Here is a 23078-nt window from a genome sequence, read left to right on the forward strand (position 1 = left end):
ATTGGAGGTGTAACAGGGGATGTATTTCAAGGCCTACCTTCAAATTCAGTGCCTCTTTGCTTGACATCATGGGAAAATCAAAAGAAATCAGCCAAGACCTCAGAAAAAAATTGTAGACCTCTACAAGTCTGGTTCATCCTTAGGAGCAATTTCCAAATGCCTGAAGGTGCCACTTTCATCTGTACAAACAATAATATGCAGGTATAAACACCATGGGACCACGCAGCCGTCATACCGCTCAGGAAGGAGACGCGTTCTGTCTCCTAGAGATGAACGTAATTTGGTGCGAAAAGTCCGCTCAGCAAGGAAGAAGCCACTGCTCCAAAGCCGCCATAAAAAAGCCAGACTACGGTTTGCAACTGCACACGGGGACAAAGATCGTACTTTTTGGAGAAATGTCCTCTGGTCTGATGAAACAAAAATAGAACTGGTTGGCCATAATGACCATCGTTATGTTTGGAGGAAAAATGGGAGGCTTGCAAACCAAAGAACACCATCCCAACCGTGAAGCACGGGGTGGCAGCAGCATGTTGTGGGGGTGCTTTGCTGCAGGAGGGACTGGTGCACTTCACAAAATAGATGGCATCATGGCATCACCTTAGCCAAATAGATGGCATCACCTTAGCCAGATGTATTTGGCTAAGGTGTATGTAAACCTGACTTTGTGCAAGTGTACCTAGAAGAATTGATGCGGTTTAGAAGGCAAAGGGTGGTCACACCAAATATGGATTTGATTTTTCTTCTGTTCACTCACTTTGCATTTTGTTAATTGATAAATATAATCTACTAACGTGTCTATTTTTGAAAGCATTCTTACTTTACAACATTTTTTCACACCTGCCTAGTTCATGAGCTTAGTTCAACTGTCATACCCCATCAGAACCCAAAATATAAGCTTGTTTTACTTCTTTGTTTGTAAACAATATAATTGTAACCAAACAATGTATAGACTCAACATGATTAAGGCCTAGATTCAATCTGGACTGTGGAAGATCTGTGTTACAGAGCAATTGACGTAACGGTAATTTTCGATTAAGCCGACATATGCTGCATTTACCATTAACGTGATCTTTGCGATCGCTGGAACATTGACTTTAAACATGCATATAGTGGGCAAAAAGTGATCGGATTGAATCTGGCCCTTAAAGAATCATTTTGATCTCATGGATGGTCGGTCCTTACATCCATAGCTCTGTTTGTGGATTTGAGAGTGGTTACATTTCTACAGCCCCATCCCCCAGCTTTTAACAAAACAGAGGTGGGGTATCCACTTTGTTTTTGTCTGAAATGCAGATTGCCCCTTTAAACCCCACCATGTTGTCAATGATACAGGAACATCACTACCCTATTCTAGCTACATATTTTCTATACCTTATTAACTTGTGGCTTACTGGTGGTTTTGTTGCATCAATATACCAACCTAAAGTATGGTGAAAAATGTATATCCTGATGGGAGTAGATGACAATGCCCCCATCCACAGGTCACTGAATGGTTAGATGAGCATGAAAACGGTGTAAACCATATGCCATGGCCGTCTGTCACCAGATCTCAACCCAATTGAACATGTATGGGAGATACTGGAGGGAAGCCTCAGACAGCATTTTCCACCACCATCAACAAAACACCAAATGATGGATTTTCTCATGGAAGAATGGAGTCGCATACCTCAACTTCAGACGCTTGATGAATCTATGCCAAGCTGCATTGAAGCTGTTCTGGCGACTCGTGTTGGCCCATAGCCCTATGAGGACACTTTATGTTGGTGTTACCGTTATTTTGGCAGTTACCTATACATACTTCTAAGTAGCATAATGTTACTGTTATAGTGGTCACTGTGAATAGCTTGAATGAATGTGAGAATTGCTCAAAGAGCAAAAGGAACATGCAGAAGCACATGATGTTGCTGTTGTTTATTAATCACTACAAATTAGAAAAAAGATTACCCTCTACATTTATCATAGAAAATACATTCATTCTACAATGAAGGTATAAGAACATAATACTAAGTGCTGCCGATTGTAGAGATACACTGACATGACAGATTGAATTAAAACGTAACAAGAAAACAAATTCTCAATAAAACATTCATGTCATGAGGACAATTCCGATGTTGTCTCCCTAGATGTTTAGCGCCTCCTCCTGCGCTGTCTGGTTGTCCCCGGGGCGGCGGTCGTGCCTGCATCACAGTCTGTGACATGACATCCGCACGACTCAACGTGGATGTAGGAGTGCTTGACCTTTGACCCATCAGGGCACATCAACTCCACCTCTTTCTGGCTAGTGGTCGCCTCTTGGCAGCAGGAGCAGTAGTGCATCATGGTGTTCGCCTCTGCTGAGTACCTGCACATTCACAGAAACACAAGATAAGTTGAAAAGAGGGCTTGAATTCCCTGGGTTGTCTTGACAAGATGAGCACAGGAACAATAAGTAAGTCAAATAGGCTCCTAGTTCATAAAGGGCACACCAGATAGTGAATAGGTGATCACGGACTGGGGCCTGCATGTCATTGACTAGTGCTGCATTCAGCATCTGTAGTACTTACATGGAAGAGGTTCCACAGTTTCCTGAGCAGGAATTGATCTCCACAGGCTCAGCGGTCGCACAGCCACTGATGACAATGCTATTGGTGGTGTACTTCATCTCACAGACATTCCTGCGTTCTGTGCCTGGTCAGGAAAGATGCATCAAGAGTTATTGTTTGAAACAGTATGACACAGTAGATGAAGCAGAAACAGCCAACATATACATTTTTGGCCAGCATGAAGCCGCACAATGTTTCCTGTTGTCTTATTTTCTTATTTAGGTGACATAGCATGCTATTATTAACCAGTAGTTGTGTGGTTATTAGGAATGATTTGGCTGGACGTGTTACTTACAAGTCTTGCAGCATCCATTTGCATCTGTCTTTTCAGTTCCCTGGGGTGAAAAATAGGAGAGATGATTTATAAGCGGCAGATTGTATACATTATGCGAGCTCCCTTCCATTCTAAATGTTTCTGAAACATCTATCGCTATGACCCAAGAGTGCTAGAAATTATAGTAACATTCTGAGTGAGAATGGGAAACAGTGTAACTGCAGTGTTGAATGTCCCCACGAAGGAGGTGAGATAGGATAGAAACTCACTGGAACACAGTTCTCTGGGCTGAATGCAGGGCACACAGTCTTCACCTCCACTGGTATATATTGGTCATCAGTTTTGTCACACGTGTACATCACACATTTGTCACCAGGTGGTGACCATGTTTCGTTCACCTGTCGCACAAGGAGAAGTTGATGAAGAATTATGATGGAGTTTCAGATCATGCAGACAGATTATGCATCCTCATACACTCTTGTGGTACTCACCTGAATAGTGTGTTGGGTCTTATCTGGCATATTAACCACACAGCTTGTCTGTACACACTTCCCACAACACTGACCAGGTATGGCCTGATACTGGAAGCCCTAAGACGAGGATGGAGAGCCATCATTGAATCATTATTCACTTATTTTATAAGCATGCAGTAGCCTCCAGAGTAGGCTAGTGCAAGTTTCTTATAAATACGTAAATGTGTTTCTCATCTTTGTTAATAGAGACATGACTACCTGTGAACATGTAGTGTCGCAGGAGATATTTGTGCACACAATGTTGTTGAGCTTGGTGCTAGGATCCATGGTCGAGCTGCAGATACAATTCTCACATGTTCCTTTGGGAACTTCAGCACCAGCCTGGAGAGAAAGAGAGAGACACAAGTTATAATCCACTATAACAGACTGTTTGAATAGAGGAGGGTGAGAGTGCAAAGGGAGCAGTTCTATAGTAGAATGTGGCCAATTATGAGGGCAGCATTCACAATACAGCTTATCTTAAGCTATGTGTGTGGGTATCTTTCAGAAGCTTGTTGAATTTAATTTATTTGAAATGATTTATTCTTACCTGGTACTCGATGTTATTGTAGACACATACACCCTTAGGAACTGAACAGACACACATTGAGAAGGAATCAGTCAGTGATACCAGTGATTCATGTCATAGTTAACACAAACGTAATTCAAACCAGTGATACCTGGGAATTACAAAGTCAATGAACTAACTAAACCACTGATGAAGTAAATCAAAGGGACCTACCACAGGTATACTCTGGACAGCAGCTTGAGATGGACGTGCTTATAGTTGCCTCCCACCCTGGCTGGCAGTCCATCATGACTTTGGGGCAAAGCAGTGCATCGCACTCTGTTACAGAGGTAACCAATGAGAAGTGATTAAAAGACAAGCCGATAGAGGGTCAAATAACCCCAATGACCCTACAGAACACTTCAGATAATCTTGGTCTAGTACTGTATGAATAAGAGTTGGCTTTCTAATGATTTACTGAAGGGTCTGCTCCATCACTCACCACATGTATATTTCTGGCAGCAGCCTTCTGTCTTGTTCACCAGTCTGTAACCGGTCTCATTGCAGATGGGTATGGCTGGTGTGGGGCAAGTGATAGGCTGGCACTGGACAATCATGGAGTCCATGTCACAGGTGCACTGCTGGCAACCACTTTCCCATGTATCACCAGGCTTAAGAAAAAACAGGGTAATGTCAGGTCAATACATAAACAGAAAATAGTAACTCAGCTGTTCTTGTTCTGCAATGAACTGGATTTAAACATGGCAGTTAATATGAACCATCATTAGGTGAGAAGAAATGGGTTGGACGTGGTTATTCAGAGATTAAACGTTTTCTGGTCTGGTCTTTGGAAGGAATAAAGAGGACAAGACCTATGCTATGTCAATGAAAAGTATCCATCCTAAGTATGTGAGTTTCCGTGACTCACGTGAAATGCATCTCATGATATGTCTATGTGAGAATGAATATCTGGAGAATATTTAGATGGAGGAAATTCTTACCATTTGGGGGTTGCCATCAGGTCCGGTGCAGCCTGAAAAATAAATACAGGGTGTGTTTAAAATGTTTGTCTCACATAGTTGGGGTCAAGTTCTTTACACCTCCTCATTTTAACTGTTCCATTACAAATAAAGCCAGTAAACCATGATTCATGCTGGATTAAAGGTTTAAAAGTACAGAAAGGTCTAATTCTTATATTGATAGCTACCTGCAAAATGACCCATAACCCATTCTTACCACAGAAGACCACACAAGTATCAGAGTAGGTGCTGAACAAGACGGTTTTAGATGGACAGAAGCAACCCTCCTTTGTCTTATTGATCATTTGGGTTTGGTTGTTCAAATACTTCTCATTATATCTGAGTGCAAAAGAGGTTTGGGATTATGCAGGAGATCATTTATTTAAAAGAAGGCTCATATGAAGGAAATTCATATGACATCCAATCAGACTTAAGCTTACCTGGTATTACATGTTGGTTCAACTGCTGGACCACATGGCATGTACACCTTAGTGGCTGGGCATGTATGCGCTGCAGGACAAAAATAGGTCACAGTTATGCTAAACACCAGCAAACATTTTTTTAAAGTAGTTGCCTATGACAAAAGTTGCTGCCTATGAATTTGTGGCATGACTACTATGCTTGGATTCATAGCTCACCACATTCTCCATCGGTGGACTTCCTCCATTCAATGCAGATCCCTTTATTTGCACATTCAGATGCATACGCCTCCAGACTAGAGCAGCTAGAATTAGCATTGTAGCAGACATCTGATCTACAGGCCTGAACGAAGGCATCAGGAGAAACTGCTTTATGGCATTCCTCAAAGACCCTTTGACAGAAAAGAACATAGTGATTTAGAGAGATGCATTGAGTGCAACCTTTAACCAGAAATGCCAATGGCATGGTACCTGTATTATGATAAAAACAGGTTTCAAATACAAGCAAATCAACATGACAGAAAATGTACATTACAATTGATAAAACACATTAGGAAGTGAAATATCATTTAGGCATTCCTATTGTGTGCTTGTTCCCTTTTTCAAACTTTGTTTGATATGTTCCTTACTTGCTGTTCATGATTTCACAAATGGCTGTCTTGCAGGGGGTAGGGGATGTGCTTGTGGGTGGTGCTGTTGGAGGAGTTGGACAGTCCTGGTTTGGAATTAGCCACTGGCTAGCTGCGACTGAGCAGCTCTGAATCTGACCATTAGGTGACTGGCAGTCATTCTTCTGGGAATTATCACAGGTACCTTGAAAAATAGGGATATTGCATAGTGTAAAACCTAGTTAGAAAGGCCAGGTCATAGTTTTTAGTTGTATTCAATTTTTATAGGGTGGTGTCATGACTGTCCTGATCAGGTCAGGGTACAGGAGACCACCACCCTACAGATTATCTCCCAAACCCCCAACAGAGGAGGAGAGATCTAGGGGTCTGAAGATGTGGGGGTTTTATGACACCTCATGCCCATAATACAGAGAAATTCCTTTGTCCTAACAATGGAGAACTGGCCTCAGAACATTAAACATGCAATAAAGGGACTTTGGAACAATGGTTTCCGTCAGCCACAATGGTGGTTATGACGAAAAGTGGAATATTAAAATGTATGTAACTTTTGTATTTGTTTTTAAAGGTTAAGAGATGACGTTATTATGAAAACATTGTACCTTTAAGAGTTTTCCCAGTATATGCCTGATGTTTATACATTGTACGCTGTTTGGAAAATATCCAAATCAAACAGAATGTTTTGATAAAGATGAAATGTGAAGTTAGTGTCTAAAATCGGATTTTTAGCCAAATCTAAGCCTTGCCCCCTTCGACTTGGTCCGCCCAGAGAATCGCCCTAAAGGCTGTTACACCCACTTCTGACCCGAGGGTATAAGACAGGAGAGTGAAGAATTAACAGGAAGACTATTGACCCCAAGCTGCAGCCAAGGTCTAACAAAGTCGACGAACCCCAAAACGAAACACAAGGTTGAAGACAAAGAAATATTTTTCTACACGAGCTACGGACGAGTAGCTGTGTCTAAGCGGGTGAATTCAAGCCGAACCACCCAGCCTCCACTCTCCATTGAATCGTGGTATCGACACCATTCGAGCCGAAGCTGTGAGCTCTGAGCTACAGAGCTGTCTGTCCTCAGAAGACCCCTTTCCGATCAAGGGTGAGGGATCAGACCACTTAGCCAAGAAGGACACTGACATCGTGAGGACAACCAGAGAGTTGCGCCGGAGAAGAAGTGCGTCATTTAGAAGCCTAAACGACCCACGCGGAGCTTCCCACCTGAGAACTACAACACGTAATTACATCATTATATTCTGACCCATAAGAGCGGCAGTTCGGGGCAAGGCTAATTTTAAATAAGCATGGCTGACAAATGAACCCAAATGTATATTTCTCTCGTGTACTTCCTTTCTTTCTCTCTCTTTAAAATCCCCATTTTGGGTAACAAGCGCCATAGTGTGTTGGCCCGTTATACTAAGTCCTAATCAATAGCTAGACTGTGTTTTGTGTATGTGCATTTTTATCATCATTTTAGCTTGCTAGTAAATAAATAATCAACTAAGATTGGTGTGGTAAATTCAGTGGTAAAGCCCGGGTCCGTGCAGATTCCCAGATTATACGACTTTCAGATTATGAGACTGTAGAGGAAATTGATTAGCGACTGTTGTAATCGATATTCTGATATCCTTTGAGTTAATTTGGGAAATAGAAACTCAATCAAAACAATGTTCCCATGGTGCCCCAGGTTAATGAGTTAATAATTGCTTGATTCATTGCTTAATTCATTTAATCACGTAATTATAAACCGTTAATCATTCGATGAGCAACAGTCGTCACATTAACTAATACAACGTCACGACAGTGGTCTAGATAGGAGCATCTACTGAAAGTTTGAAACTGTGAAATGTATATTGACCCTCTAATAATACTCACCACACTGGCCCTCTGTGCTGCTTTGGAAGAGGGAGTAAGGAAGGTTGATGCTAAATGATGACCCCTTGTAAGACACCTGAACCTTAAGATCAGGGATCTCCAGCACAACCTCCACACCAGTACTTGTTAGAGCAATGTCACCCATTCTGTAAGCTGGGTAGATTCGTTTACTGTTGACATATACCTGCATTTGTGCAAAAATAAATACACATTTAGATGGTTGAGTCATGTGTTATCTTGAAAGTAGTAACATGACAATGTTAACCCCGTTATTGGTTTTAATTTAAAGTTATGGGATTTTAATCATGCATGATAACGCAGCAGCATAAAAATGCAGGAGCATAAAAAAATACAAGCAATGAGAATGATATTTTTGAAATAGTTACCATGTTTTCTGTTGTTTCACCAGATCTCTGCTGGGTAAGAATCACTTCATAGGAATTGTAGTGAATGATAAGGGACTGAGGACAGAATCCATTGTCAGCGTTTCCACAGTAGTGATTATCAACAATAATGGTAAGGTTGTATTTGAAGTTGATTTCTTTCACTAAGATGTATGAGCAGTTCTCCTGGAAATTGTAATATACTCCATCAAATGTCATGTAGTGAGATCCACCCCATCCACTGCATACACCTGCAACATGTTAAAATATGAGTTGATAATAATCAAGCTATTGACAGAGGACATTAAAAACGAATGAGCAATAATGTCTTATTTTCATTCAGATTGTTGGGTTGTATGTTGTCACTTACATTCACATTCATATGTAAAGCAGCATCCAGTTGAATCGTAGACCTTGACAGGTGGACGGCCATTCTCACACTGTAGTGGCTCCACTGGCTTGCATTTTACTGGTAGCTGGACAACAATGCCGTCCTGGCAAATTGCTGTGGTACAGCTATTCAGCTGCCAAGATTCTCCATTCTGCCATTGATTTGATAAGGGAAAGCAATTACTCAATCATTCACAAGGAGGGTTAAACATACTCTAAGTGTACGTCAAGGCATGGACTCTACAAGGTGTCAAAAGCTTTCCACAGGGACGCTGACCCATGTTGTCTCCAGTGCTTCCCAAAGTTGTGTGAAGTTGCCTGGATGTCCTTTGGGTGGTGGACCATTCTTGATACATAAAGGAAACTGTTTAGTGTGGAAAAACCCAGCCGTGTTGCAGTTCTTAACACAAACAAGTGAGCTTGGCACCTACTACCATACTCCGTTCAAAGGCACTTCAATCTTTTGTCTTGCCCATTCAACCTCTGAATTGCACAGATACACAATCCATGTCTCAAGCAGTACACCACAAAGAGATATATAAACATTCACCCATTTTATTATTACCCCCCCAAAAAAAGATTTGTAGGGAAAAAATGACCTTTCTTGGTGGCTGAGCGCTAGTGCAGTCTGGGGAGGTTTGAGTTGTTGGTGGTGTGGTCGTGGTCTCTTCTGACGTTGTGGGTGATACAGTGGGTGGTGTAGAGGAAGGACATGGATTTGATTCCACTTCAACTTGACACGTTGCTTTACAGTAAGCGGTGAAGCACCACCCTGAACCATCAGTCACATTATACACTAGGTTCCCTGATTGTTGAGAAAGGCAAGTGTTAGAACATTTCATTTTGCAAAGTTCTTTAAAAGATTAGGGAAATGTAATTTATTTTGATTGTCTGAATGATATTTATAACATGTTACCTGGTAGATATTGTGTCCCATTAACATTGCAAATACACTGGCTGGTGGTGACTACTTGTGATGTAGGTGTAATAATCACTTGATGCGATGTTGAAGGAGATCTTGTTGTTTCTAATGGGCCTGTGATGACAACTGGCTCTGTTGTTGTTTCTTCAACTTTTGTAGTTCCACCTGTCGTAGGTGTCGTTGTTGTTGGTGCAATTGTAGTTGTTGTTAAAGTAGTGGGATTGGATGTTATGACTATTGGCCCTGATGTTTCTTCACCTGTTGTTGTGGGCTGTGATGTTGAGGTTTCAACATTTACAGTGGTGGAAGTGGTTGTTGGGCCGGAGGCAACGTCTTTAGGTGGCTTTGTGGATGTAGATGGACTTGTCTCAGTTGTTGTTTCTTCAACTGTTGTAGTTCCACCTGTGGTAGGTGTAGTTACCTCTGTAGTTGTAATGGGTGCCTTTGTAGTTGTGGTTGATGTTGTGGGATTGGAAGTTATGACAACTGGCCCTGTTGTTTCTTCACCTGTTGCTGTGGGCTGTGATGTTGAGGTTTCAACATTTACAGTGGTGGAAGTGGTTGTTGGGCCGGAGGTGACTTCTTTAGGTGGCTTTGTGGATGTAGATGGACTTGTCTCAGTTGTGGTTTCTTCAACTGCTTGTAGTTCCACCTGTGGTAGGTGTAGTTGTAATGGGTGCCTCTTGTAGTTGTTGTTAAAGTAGTGGGATTGGAATGTTATGAATACTGGCCCTGTGTTTCTTCACCTGTTGCTGTGGGCTGTGATGTTGAGGTTTCACATTTACAGTGGTGGAAGTGGTTGTTGGGCCGGAGGTGACTTCTTTAGGTGGCTTTGTGGATGTAGATGGACTTGTCTCAGTTGTGGTTTCTTCAACTGTTGTAGTTCCACCTGTGGTAGGTGTAGTTGTTGTTGGTGCAATTGTAGTTGTTGTTAAAGTAGTGGGATTGGATGTTATGACTATTGGCCCTGATGTTTCTTCACCTGTTGCTGTGGGCTGTGATGTTGAGGCTTCAACAATTTCAGTGGTGGAAGTGGTTGTTGGGCCGGAGGTGACTTCTTTAGGAGGCTTTGTGGATGTAGATGGACTTGTCTCAGTTGTGGTTTCTTCAATTCTTGTAGTTCCACCTGTGGTAGGTGTAGTTACCTCTGTAGTTGTTGTAAAAGTAGTGGGATTGGATGTTATGAATACTGGCCCTGTTGTTTCTTCACCTGTTGCTGTGGGCTGTGATGTTGAGGTTTCAACATTTACAGTGGTGGAAGTGGTTGTTGGGCCGGATGGTGACTTCTTTAGGTGGCTTTGTGGATGTAGATGGACTTGTCTCAGTTGTGGTTTCTTCAACTGTTGTAGTTCCACCTGTGGTAGGTGTAGTTGTTGTTGGTGCAATTGTAGTTGTTGTTAAAGTAGTGGGATTGGATGTTATGACTATTGGCCCTGATGTTTCTTCACCTGTTGCTGTGGGCTGTGATGTTGAGGTTTCAACATTTACAGATGGTGGAAGTGGTTGTTGGGCCGGAGGTGACTTCTTTAGGTGGCTTTGTGGATGTAGATGGACTTGTCTCAGTTGTGGTTTCTTCAGCTGTTGTAGTTCCACCTGTGGTAGGTGTAGTTGTTGTGGGTGCAATTGTAGTTGCTGTTAAAGTAGTGGGATTGGATGTTATGACTATTGGCCCTGATGTTTCTTCACCTGTTGCTGTGGGCTGTGATGTTGAGGTTTCAACATTTACAGTGGTGGAAGTGGTTGTTGGGCCGGAGGTGACTTCTTTAGGTGGCTTTGTGGATGTAGATGGACTTGTCTCAGTTGTGGTTTCTTCAATTCTTGTAGTTCCACCTGTGGTAGGTGTAGTTACCTCTGTAGTTGTTGTTAAAGTAGTGGGATTGGATGTTATGAATACTGGCCCTGTTGTTTCTTCACCTGTTGCTGTGGGCTGTGATGTTGAGGTTTCAACATTTACAGTGGTGGAAGTGGTTGTTGGGCCGGAGGTGACTTCTTTAGGTGGCTTTGTGGATGTAGATGGACTTGTCTCAATTGTTGTTTCTTCAACTGTTGTAGTTCCACCTGTGGTAGGTGTAGTTGTTGTGGGTGCAATTGTAGTTGTTGTTAAAGTAGTGGGATTGGATGTTATGACTATTGGCCCTGATGTTTCTTCACCAGTTGCTGTGGGCTGTGATGTTGAGGCTTCAACAATTTCAGTGGTGGAAGTGGTTGTTGGGCCGGAGGTGACTTCTTTAGGAGGCTTTGTGGATGTAGATGGACTTGTCTCAGTTGTGGTTTCTTCAATTCTTGTAGTTCCACCTGTGGTAGGTGTAGTTACCTCTGTAGTTGTTGTAAAAGTAGTGGGATTGGATGTTATGAATACTGGCCTTGTTGTTTCTTCACCTGTTGCTGTGGGCTGTGATGTTGAGGTTTCAACATTTACAGTGGTGGAAGTGGTTGTTGGGCCGGTGGTGACTTCTTTAGGTGGCTTTGTGAATGTAGATGGACTTGTCTCAGTTGTGGTTTCTTCAGCTGTTGTAGTTCCACCTGTGGTAGGTGTAGTTGTTGTTGGTGCAATTGTAGTTGTTGTTAAAGTAGTGGGATTGGATGTTATGACTATTGGCCCTGATGTTTCTTCACCTGTTGCTGTGGGCTGTGATGTTGAGGTTTCAACATTTACAGTGGTGGAAGTGGTTGTTGGGCCGGAGGTGACTTCTTTAGGTGGCTTTGTGAATGTAGATGGACTTGTCTCAGTTGTGGTTTCTTCAGCTGTTGTAGTTCCACCTGTGGTAGGTGTAGTTGTTGTTGGTGCAATTGTAGTTGTTGTTAAAGTAGTGGGATTGGATGTTATGACTATTGGCCCTGATGTTTCTTCACCTGTTGCTGTGGGCTGTGATGTTGAGGTTTCAACATTTACAGTGGTGGAAGTGGTTGTTGGGCCGGAGGTGACTTCTTTAGGTGGCTTTGTTGATGTAGATGGACTTGTCTCAGTTGTGGTTTCTTCAACTGTTGTAGTTCCACCTGTGGTAGGTGTAGTTACCTCTGTAGTTGTTGTTAAAGTAGTGGGATTGGATGATATGAATACTGGCCCTGTTGTTTCTTCACCTGTTGCTGTGGGCTGTGATGTTGAGGTTTCAACATTTACAGTGGTGGAAGTGGTTGTTGGGCCGGTGGTGACTTCTTTAGGTGGCTTTGTGGATGTAGATGGACTTGTCTCAGTTGTGGTTTCTTCAACTGTTGTAGTTCCACCTGTGGTAGGTGTCGTTGTTGGTGGTTCAATTGTAGTTGTTGTTAAAGTAGTGGGATTGGATGTTATGACTATTGGCCCTGATGTTTCTTCACCTGTTGCTGTGGGCTGTGATGTTGAGGCTTCAACAATTTCAGTGGTGGAAGTGGTTGTTGGGCCGGTAGGTGACTTCTTTAGGTGGCTTTGTGGATGTAGATGGACTTGTCTCAGTTGTGGTTTCTTCAACTGTTGTAGTTCCACCTGTGGTAGGTGTAGTTACCTCTGTAGTTGTTGTTAAAGTAGTGGGATTGGATGTTATGACTATTGGCCCTGTTGTTTCTTCACCTGTTGCTGTGGGCTGTGATGTTGAGGCTTCAACAATTTACAGTGGTGGAAGTGGTTGTTGGGCCGGATGGTGACTTCTTTAGGTGGCTTTGTGGATGTAGATGGACTTGTCTCAGTTGTGGTTTCTTCAACTGTTGTAGTTCCACCTGTGGTAGGTGTAGTTGTTGGTGGTTCAATTGTAGTTGTTGTTAAAGTAGTGGGATTGGAATGTTATGACTATTGGCCCTGATGTTTCTTCACCTGTTGCTGTGGGCTGTGATGTTGAGGTTTCAACATTTACAGTGGTGGAAGTGGTTGTTGGGCCGGAGGTGACTTCTTTAGGTGGCTTTGTGGATGTAGATGGACTTGTCTCAGTTGTGGTTTCTTCAACTGTTGTAGTTCCACCTGTGGTAGGTGTAGTTGTTGTGGGTGCAATTGTAGTTGTTGTTAAAGTAGTGGGATTGGATGTTATGACTATTGGCCCTGATGTTTCTTCACCTGTTGCTGTGGGCTGTGATGTTGAGGTTTCAACATTTACAGTGGTGGAAGTGGTTGTTGGGCCGGAGGTGACTTCTTTAGGTGGCTTTGTGGATGTAGATGGACTTGTCTCAGTTGTGGTTTCTTCAATTCTTGTAGTTCCACCTGTGGTAGGTGTAGTTACCTCTGTAGTTGTTGTTAAAGTAGTGGGATTGGATGTTATGAATAAAGGCCCTGTTGTTTCTTCACCTGTTGCTGTGGGCTGTGATGTTGAGGTTTCAACATTTACAGTGGTGGAAGTGGTTGTTGGGCCGGTGGTGACTTCTTTAGGTGGCTTTGTGGATGTAGATGGACTTGTCTCAGTTGTGGTTTCTTCAACTGTTGTAGTTCCACCTGTGGTAGTTGTAGTTGTTGTTGGTGCAATTGTAGTTGTTGTTAAAGTAGTGGGATTGGATGTTATGACTATTGGCCCTGATGTTTCTTCACCTGTTGCTGTGGGCTGTGATGTTGAGGTTTCAACAATTACAGTGGTGGAAGTGGTTGTTGGGCCGGTGGTGACTTCTGTAGGTGGCTTTGTGGATGTAGATGGACTTGTCTCAGTTGTTGTTTCTTCAGCTGTTGTAGTTCCACCTGTGGTAGGTGTAGTTGTTGTGGGTGCAATTGTAGTTGTTGTTAAAGTAGTGGGATTGGATGTTATGACTATTGGCCCTGATGTTTCTTCACCAGTTGCTGTGGGCTGTGATGTTGAGGCTTCAACAATTTCAGTGGTGGAAGTGGTTGTTGGGCCGGAGGTGACTTCTTTAGGAGGCTTTGTGGATGTAGATGGACTTGTCTCAGTTGTGGTTTCTTCAATTCTTGTAGTTCCACCTGTGGTAGGTGTAGTTACCTCTGTAGTTGTTGTAAAGTAGTGGGATTGGATGTTATGAATACTGGCCCTGTTGTTTCTTCACCTGTTGCTGTGGGCTGTGATGTTGAGGTTTCAACATTTACAGTGGTGGAAGTGGTTGTTGGGCCGGAGGTGACTTCTTTAGGTGGCTTTGTGGATGTAGATGGACTTGTCTCAGTTGTGGTTTCTTCAGCTGTTGTAGTTCCACCTGTGCTAGTTGTAGTTGTTGTACCTCTGTAGTTGTTGTTAAAGTAGTGGGATTGAATGTTATGAATACTGGCCCTGTTGTTTCTTCACCTGTTGCTGTGGGCTGTGATGTTGAGGTTTCAACATTTACAGTGGTGGAAGTGGTTGTTGGGCCAGTGGTGACTTCTTTAGGTGGCTTTGTGGATGTAGATGGACTTGTCTCAGTTGTGGTGTCTTCAACTGTTGTAGTTCCACCTGTGCTAGTTGTAGTTGTTGTTGGTGCAATTGTAGTTGTTGTTAAAGTAGTGGGATTGGATGTTATGACTATTGGCCCTGATGTTTCTTCACCTGTTGCTGTGGGCTGTGATGTTGATGTTGAGGTTTCAACATTTACAGTGGTGGAAGTGGTTGTTGGGCCGGTGGTGACTTCTTTAGGTGGCTTTGTGGATGTAGATGGACTTGTCTCAATTGTGGTTTCTTCAACTGTTGTAGTTCCACCTGTGGTAGTTGTAGTTGTTGTTGGTGCAATTGTAGTTGTTCTTAAAGTAGTGGGATTGGATGTTATGACTATTGGCCCTGATGTTTCTTCACCTGTTGCTGTGGGCTGTGATGTTGAGGTTTCAACATTTACAGTGGTGGAAGTGGTTGTTGGGCCGGAGGTGACTTCTTTAGGTGGCTTTGTGAATGTAGATGGACTTGTCTCAGTTGTGGTTTCTTCAGCTGTTGTAGTTCCACCTGTGGTAGGTGTAGTTGTTGTGGGTGCAATTGTAGTTGTTGTTAAAGTAGTGGGATTGGATGTTATGACTATTGGCCCTGATGTTTCTTCACCTGTTGCTGTGGGCTGTGATGTTGAGGTTTCAACATTTACAGTGGTGGAAGTGGTTGTTGGGCCGGAGGTGACTTCTTTAGGTGGCTTTGTGGATGTAGATGGACTTGTCTCAGTTGTGGTTTCTTCAATTCTTGTAGTTCCACCTGTGGTAGGTGTAGTTACCTCTGTAGTTGTTGTTAAAGTAGTGGGATTGGATGTTATGAATAAAGGCCCTGTTGTTTCTTCACCTGTTGCTATGGGCTGTGATGTTGAGGTTTCAACATTTACAGTGGTGGAAGTGGTTGTTGGGCCGGAGGTGACTTCTTTAGGTGGATTTGTGAATGTAGATGGACTTGTCTCAGTTGTGGTTTCTTCAATTCTTGTAGTTCCACCTGTGGTAGGTGTAGTTACCTCTGTAGTTGTTGTAAAAGTAGTGGGATTGGATGTTATGAATACTGGCCCTGTTGTTTCTTCACCTGTTGCTGTGGGCTGTGATGTTGAGGTTTCAACATTTACAGTGGTGGAAGTGGTTGTTGGGCCAGTGGTGACTTCTTTAGGTGGCTTTGTGGATGTAGATGGACTTGTCTCAGTTGTGGTTTCTTCAACTGTTGTAGTTCCACCTGTGCTAGTTGTAGTTGTTGTTGGTGCAATTGTAGATGTTGTTAAAGTAGTGGGATTGGATGTTATGACTATTGGCCCTGAAATTTCTTCACCTGTTGCTGTGGGCTGTGATGTTGAGGTTTCAACAATTACAGTGGTGGAAGTGGTTGTTGGGCCGGAGGTGACTTCTTTAGGTGGCTTTGTGGATGTAGATGGACTTGTCTCAGTTGTGGTTTCTTCAATCTGTTGTAGTTCCACCTGTGGTAGGTGTAGTTACCTCTGTAGTTGTTGTTAAAGTAGTGGGATTGGATGTTATGACTACTGGCCCTGATGTTTCTTCACCTGTTGCTGTGGGCTGTGATGTTGAGGCTTTCAACATTTACAGTGGTGGAAGTGGTTGTTGGGCCGGAGGTGACTTCTTTAGGAGGCTTTGTGGATGTAGATGGACTTGTCTCAGTTGTGGTTTCTTCAACTGTTGTAGTTCCACCTGTGGTAGGTGTAGTTGTTGTGGGTGCAATTGTAGTTGTTGTTAAAGTAGTGGGATTGGATGTTATGACTATTGGCCCTGATGTTTCTTCACCTGTTGCTGTGGGCTGTGATGTTGAGGCTTTCAACAATTTACAGTGGTGGAAGTGGTTGTTGGGCCGGAGGTGACTTCTTTAGGAGGCTTTGTGGATGTAGATGGACTTGTCTCAGTTGTGGTTTCTTCAATTCTTGTAGTTCCACCTGTGGTAGGTGTAGTTACCTCTGTAGTTGTTGTAAAAGTAGTGGGATTGGATGTTATGAATACTGGCCCTGTTGTTTCTTCACCTGTTGCTGTGGGCTGTGATGTTGAGGTTTCAACATTTACAGTGGTGGAAGTGGTTGTTGGGCCGGTGGTGACTTCTTTAGGTGGCTTTGTGGATGTAGATGGACTTGTCTCAGTTGTGGTTTCTTCAGCTGTTGTAGTTCCACCTGTGGTAGGTGTAGTTGTTGTGGGTGCAATTGTAGTTGCTGTTAAAGTAGTGGGATTGGATGTTATGACTATTGGCCCTGATGTTTCTTCACCTGTTGCTGTGGGCTTGGATGTTGAGGTTTCAACATTTACAGTGGTGGAAGTGGTTGTTCGGCCGGTGGTGACTTCTTTAGGTGGCTTTGTGAATGTAGATGGACTTGTCTCAGTTGTGGTTTCTTCAGCTGTTGTAGTTCCACCTGTGGTAGGTGTAGTTGTTGTGGGTGCAATTGTAGTTGCTGTTAAAGTAGTGGGATTGGATGTTATGACTATTGGCCCTGATGTTTCTTCACCTGTTGCTGTGGGCTGTGATGTTGAGGTTTCAACATTTACAGTGGTGGAAGTGGTTGTTGGGCCGGTGGTGACTTCTTTAGGTGGCTTTGTGAATGTAGATGGACTTGTCTCAGTTGTGGTTTCTTCAGCTGTTGTAGTTCCACCTGTCGTAGGTGTCGTTGTTGGTGGTTCAATTGTAGTTGTTGTTAAAGTAGTGGGACTGGAAGTTATGAATACTGGCCCTGATGTTTCTTCACCTGTTGCTGTGGGCTGTGATGTTGATGTTGAGGTTTCAACAATTACAGTGGTGGAAGTGGTTGTTGGGCCGGAGGTGACTTCTTTAGGTGGCTTTGTGGATGTAGATGGACTTGTCTCAGTTGTTGTTTCTTCAGCTGTTGTAGTTCCACCTGTGGTAGGTGTAGTTACCTCTGTAGTTGTTGTAAAAGTAGTGGGATTGGATGTTATGACTATTGGCCCTGATGTTTCTTCACCTGTTGCTGTGGGCTGTGATGTTGAGGTTTCAACATTTACAGTGGTGGAAGTGGTTGTTGGGCCGGAGGCGACTTCTTTAGGTGGCTTTGTGGATGTAGATGGACTTGTCTCAGTTGTGGTTTCTTCAACTGTTGTAGTTCCACCTGTGGTAGGTGTAGTTGTTGTTGGTGCAATTGTAGTTGTTGTTAAAGTAGTGGGATTGGATGTTATGACAACTGGCCCTGTTGTTTCTTCACCTGTTGCTGTGGGCTGTGATGTTGAGGTTTCAACATTTACAGTGGTGGAAGTGGTTGTTGGGCCGGTGGTGACTTCTTTAGGTGGCTTTGTGGATGTAGATGGACTTGTCTCAGTTGTGGTTTCTTCAACTGTTGTAGTTCCACCTGTGGTAGGTGTAGTTACCTCTGTAGTTGTTGTTAAAGTAGTGGGATTGGATGTTATGAATACTGGCCCTGTTGTTTCTTCACCTGTTGCTGTGGGCTGTGATGTTGAGGTTTCAACATTTACAGTGGTGGAAGTGGTTGTTGGGCCGGTGGTGACTTCTTTAGGTGGCTTTGTGGATGTAGATGGACTTGTCTCAGTTGTGGTTTCTTCAACTGTTGTAGTTCCACCTGTGGTAGGTGTAGTTGTTGTGGGTGCAATTGTAGTTGTTGTAAAAGTAGTGGGATTGGATGTTATGAATACTGGCCCTGTTGTTTCTTCACCTGTTGCTGTGGGCTGTGATGTTGAGGTTTCAACATTTACAGTGGTGGAAGTGGTTGTTGGGCCGGAGGTGACTTCTTTAGGTGGCTTTGTGGATGTAGTTGGACTTGTCTCAGTTGTGGTTTCTTCAACTGTTGTAGTTCCACCTGTGGTAGGTGTCGTTACCTCTGTAGTTGTAATGGGTGCCTTTGTAATTGTGGTTGATGTTGTGGGATTGGAAGTTATGACAACTGGCCCTGTTGTTTCTTCACCTGTTGCTGTGGCCTGTGATGTTGAGGTTTCAACAATTACAGTGGTGGAAGTGGTTGTTGGGCCGGAGGTGACTCCTTTAGGCGGCTTTGTGGATGCGATGATCTCAGTTGTGGTTTCTTCCTTTGTTGAAATTTCAGCTGTGGCCGATGTAGCTTCTCCACTTGTTGAGGGTTCTGATGTTGTTGTCGTCTCCATTGTTGTTGAAGACCATGTTGATGTAGATGTTGGTTCTGTATTTGAAAAATATATATCTTTAGTTAACTCGGCCAGAAAAATGACATTTTAGTTTACCAAATAGCTCGTATTTACAATTCAAAATGTTAATATATCGTTAATATGAATTTAACTTATCATTACCACCTAGAGGTCTTCACGGGTCCACCCAAACCCGAATACTCAAGACCCCACCTGTGACCCGAGCGGGTCCGGGTCCAAAATGCAAAGGTTTTCCCGGGTTCGGGTGGATTTCTGTTTGATTGTCATCAGGTCTCGAGTCAATTGTGAGTACAGCTGATCAACCTGAGTTGGCCCGAAATTACCCAATCAAAGCTCTGCATAGCCTATAGCATATTTAAATTACGCTAATAAGGTTAAATTACATACTTATAGAAGGCAAAATATAAAGTCCTTTTTGTTAACCAGTGGAGAAACTTGGCTGATAAACGTAATTTTTTTGACACTTGGGTCCAATCGGGTTTGGTCTAGACCCAGACCCGATAGGGTATGAGTTGGGTCTAGATCTAGTTGTCGTCGGGTTTGGGTATAATTGTTTTTGGGTCCGTTCTTGTCCGAGTTTGATTGTCCTCGGGTTTGTTCGGGTTCGGGTCCAACGTTTTGGACCCGAAAAGGCATTTACTAACACGTTACATACCAATTTCTATTAATTGCCATCCAGATTGATATTTAGAAAAAATCTGGCTGCACTTTAATCATTCAAGAGTTTTGCTGCTTACCAGGTGTTGAGAAGTGGAAGACAGTTGTGGGCTTTAGTGTTGTTGTAAAGGCCTGTGTTGTAGTTGCATGGACAGTTGTTGTGGTCAGAGGGGATGTTGTGGTTGGTACTGGAGTTGTGGTCACTTTACAAGGGGAAATGTTCCTGGTAATGGTTCCGTTCGCGGCACAAACAGCAACTATGCAGTTACCAATCCCATCTGTTGTATTGTAGAGGGTTTCTCCATATGGGTGCTGTTTACCATTATGCAAGCATGTACAATCTACAGGGGGGAAAGTATTTTACAATTAGATTTAATCAATGTTGCTTTGGTCATTGCTAAATATGTTACTTTTATTTGGGGATGTCATCCTTACCATTTAGATCATAACTACAACTCACTCCAGTCATTGTGCAGGTGCTTTAAACAAGAAAAAATATTTAAACATTGAAATTATTCACAGGTTCAAATTATATAGATATAAATGTATTGTTCAAAATAACAGTAAAGAGATAAGACTAGTCAGGACTTGGTAATAAAGTAAGTTGTGAGCAGGGCACGTTTTCAGATTGTCATACAACCATAATTAGCATCACTATGGAAAAACTAGCATGACCCTTCTAATCTTTGCCGAACTCCTACCCTCTTCCCTAGAATTAAGATAGCACAGAGTACCTGGTACTTTCACAGATGGAACATTCAGAATATGTTCTGAAATAGTACAGGTACTGTGAACTGAATTATTCAAACATACCATGTTTCACAATTTTGTGCCGGAAGATTCTGTCCATTGGTGTACTGGTTTCCTTCATTGTCATAGCAACCACATTGTTCCCTCTCCACACACTTCATTGTCTCCTCATTGACGTAAGGTTGTGCCGCAGGACAGTTAGGATAGCAGCCTGTAATAAGCACAATAGCCAAGAGGTTACAAAAGGTCAAGTCTTGTTAAGGATAACAGTAGTCAGTGTAAATGTAGCCTGAGGCTGCTCAGACACACAGCATGTAGATGTATAACAATTGTTGGGGTCAGTTTCAGTTACAATTGTTATTCAGAAATAATATCCAAAATGAGACAAAATATGAGTTTGATGGTCATATCCTTACCTTCCAATGCTGGAATTAAACTAGAACAGTCTCCGGAAGGGTTTCTGCAGGTCTTCATACACTGAGCTCCACATGCCTTGTAGTGCCACTCACATTCTCCAGTAGGGTTGTAGTAATCACAGAACAGTGCTGTTTGTGGTGGACAAAATATGGTGGACAAAAAAGGTGTCATTGTTTGAACTAGAATAATGATGCCTTTCCATGATCAACTGTCCTATATGATAATGTGTCAACCTAGTCCAGTATTGAATTGACAAGCGCCTTAATGTAGTTGAAAATCACATTCACTGTTGATTGTGAAGAAACTTACGGCAAATTCGAGGGGTTCTCCAGGCTACGCAGGCTCCAGCTTCATTGCAGGCCTTTGCATAAGCTGCCACTGCTGTACAGAAGCACTCACAGTCTCCACCACTGTCACAAGCACATGAGTCTCTCACACAAGCATCGTAGTAAGGAGAGGGGTCCACCTTAAAAGCACAGCAATGATACAGTAAGATATACAGAAGTTGCATGGTGAAGTACATTTCTTTGTCCACAAAAGACAAGACCACATATCTTACTAGTAATATATCCTAGTTGAATATATCCATACCTGGTTCTGGCAAGCTGCGAAGACATCACTGTTAATGATGCTGCACTGTTTCTGGGCCCAAGACGCTCTGTACGGGTTGGAGGCACATGGGTGCACTACAGCGGATACACTTGGGCAGCTTGATGAAACTTTCCAGCTGTTTCCAAATTCCACAGGATCAACAACAGTCGCTTGGGCTCTAGTGGTGAAGTCATTGTTAGCGTTGCCATCATAGTTTCCACACAGACCACACACCAGCCCCTGAAGAAAAGAGATCATGATTTAAAGAGATTCATTTGGCAGGGTTCTACAAAAGTCTTGGTAATATCACTTTTGACTGAATACTGAATGCAGTTCTTTATCAGAGTATCTTAATGTACCTGGTATTGTGGGCTAAGTTTAATAAAGAGACTGGTCTTCTTGTCCCACATGAGGATTAGACCACTTTTGACTTCAATGACCAGATAATTCCCCAGAAGGCTGATCTGTTTAGGAAACTGCTCTTCTGGAGTACTCCTGACAACTTGAGCGTTCCCATCTGCCAGTATGAGCTCACTGGTCTGAAGAAGAGAAATATGTTTTCGTACATAACTTGGTCTGAAATCGGATCTCAACCTGATGTTTGGTTGATGATTTGTTGATTGTTCTTTACATGAGGGATGGAATGTACAGTATTGTGTGAAGTCAAATTGCTCATTACCCCCAGGAAGAGCTTGATGGTCTTGGAGCAGGTGGTGCCTTTAGTTCCACAAGGAACGTTCTCAGTGAGAACTCTGAAGCTGCCACTGCCGTTAGTATTGCCACAGTAGTCCTGTGCGAATGGAAAATATTATTAATATGGTTAAAATTCACACTTTTCAATGCTGATACAATTCTACCAAATAAAGAGACACAAACCTGAATGAGAGTGTATTCACAGTTTCCATTAAAGTTGAACCTTTTCTCATCAAAAGTGATATAGTGACCCTCTCCGTAGATTGCACAAACTCCATCACAAAGATGTGTGGTACACTGCCATTGTCTGTCGTTGCAAGTACTGTGAACAACACACACATAATGTCAGTTTTTTCATTATTTGTAAGTCTGTGTTTATTATGTTTTCTCCCCCATGAGACGTAAGACACAAAACAGGCATACCATGTATTGCAGTCAACCTTAAGAGTCTCTCCAGCTTGGTAAGTAGCTCCATTGTGAGAACAAGGACAAAGTTCCTCCTTGATGCAATCTCCGTTTCCATCAGACACCAGTCCGTTGGGGCACATACAACCTGATGTGCACTCTGTGCTAATCTAAAGGGATTTAACAAAAAAAAGTACATAAATAAGTCATGGCAAATGAAAGAGATGTGGACTATGTTTTTGTGCGCAGATGTGGGGGTCTATTTGACATAATTTCGATTTTCCAAGGGTTATGTTCATTCAACACAAATCTGTATAATAGTGACAGTGTTTGACAATCCCATTTAGAGTGAATGAGGGACTCACACAGGTCATGTCCAGAGTTTTGCAGCTCTTCTGACACTCTGAACCTGAAGCTCCCGGAGGTGCAGTTGAGCAGTTGAAGAAAACCATAGGCAGTGTGCATACTGGGGATAATGATATAAGAATACAAGTTATAAAAACGATTTTCAATTCTCAAACAAGCAGAATTTAATTGTAATAAGTACAGAAATATCCACATGCATTAATCACATTGTCTTACATGAATTGCTTGAATCCTCTTGGGTCGTCTCAAATGTACCTGTTTTGTGAAGGATGCATGTAAAGGGTTAAA

The 23078-nt window shown here is 42.7% G+C and overlaps 1 protein-coding gene across 1 annotated transcript; it reads right to left on the reverse strand.

The window, feature by feature from the left end:
* Nucleotides 1-1896: 1896 nt before the first annotated feature.
* On the reverse strand, nt 1897-22876 carry LOC115204744 (mucin-2-like). The gene is made up of 24 exons (XM_029770456.1): nt 22790-22876; nt 22006-22116; nt 21686-21865; nt 21327-21566; nt 17500-17687; nt 9500-9642; nt 9183-9388; nt 8564-8735; nt 8197-8444; nt 7811-7994; nt 5944-6127; nt 5534-5706; nt 5336-5405; nt 5113-5234; nt 4878-4909; nt 4379-4547; nt 4111-4215; nt 3919-3959; nt 3588-3710; nt 3348-3446; nt 3126-3254; nt 2878-2917; nt 2544-2667; nt 1897-2341 (listed from the first exon to the last, which is right to left on the reverse strand). The coding sequence occupies exons 1-24, from the start codon at nt 22874-22876 to the stop codon at nt 2128-2130; spliced, it is 3384 nt and encodes a 1127-aa protein (XP_029626316.1). The 3' UTR covers nt 1897-2127.
* Between the last annotated feature and the right edge of the window lie 202 nt (nt 22877-23078).

The sequence above is a fragment of the Salmo trutta genome, chromosome 12 (genome assembly GCF_901001165.1).
Source record: "Salmo trutta chromosome 12, fSalTru1.1, whole genome shotgun sequence".
NCBI classification, from domain to species: Eukaryota; Metazoa; Chordata; class Actinopteri; order Salmoniformes; family Salmonidae; genus Salmo; species Salmo trutta.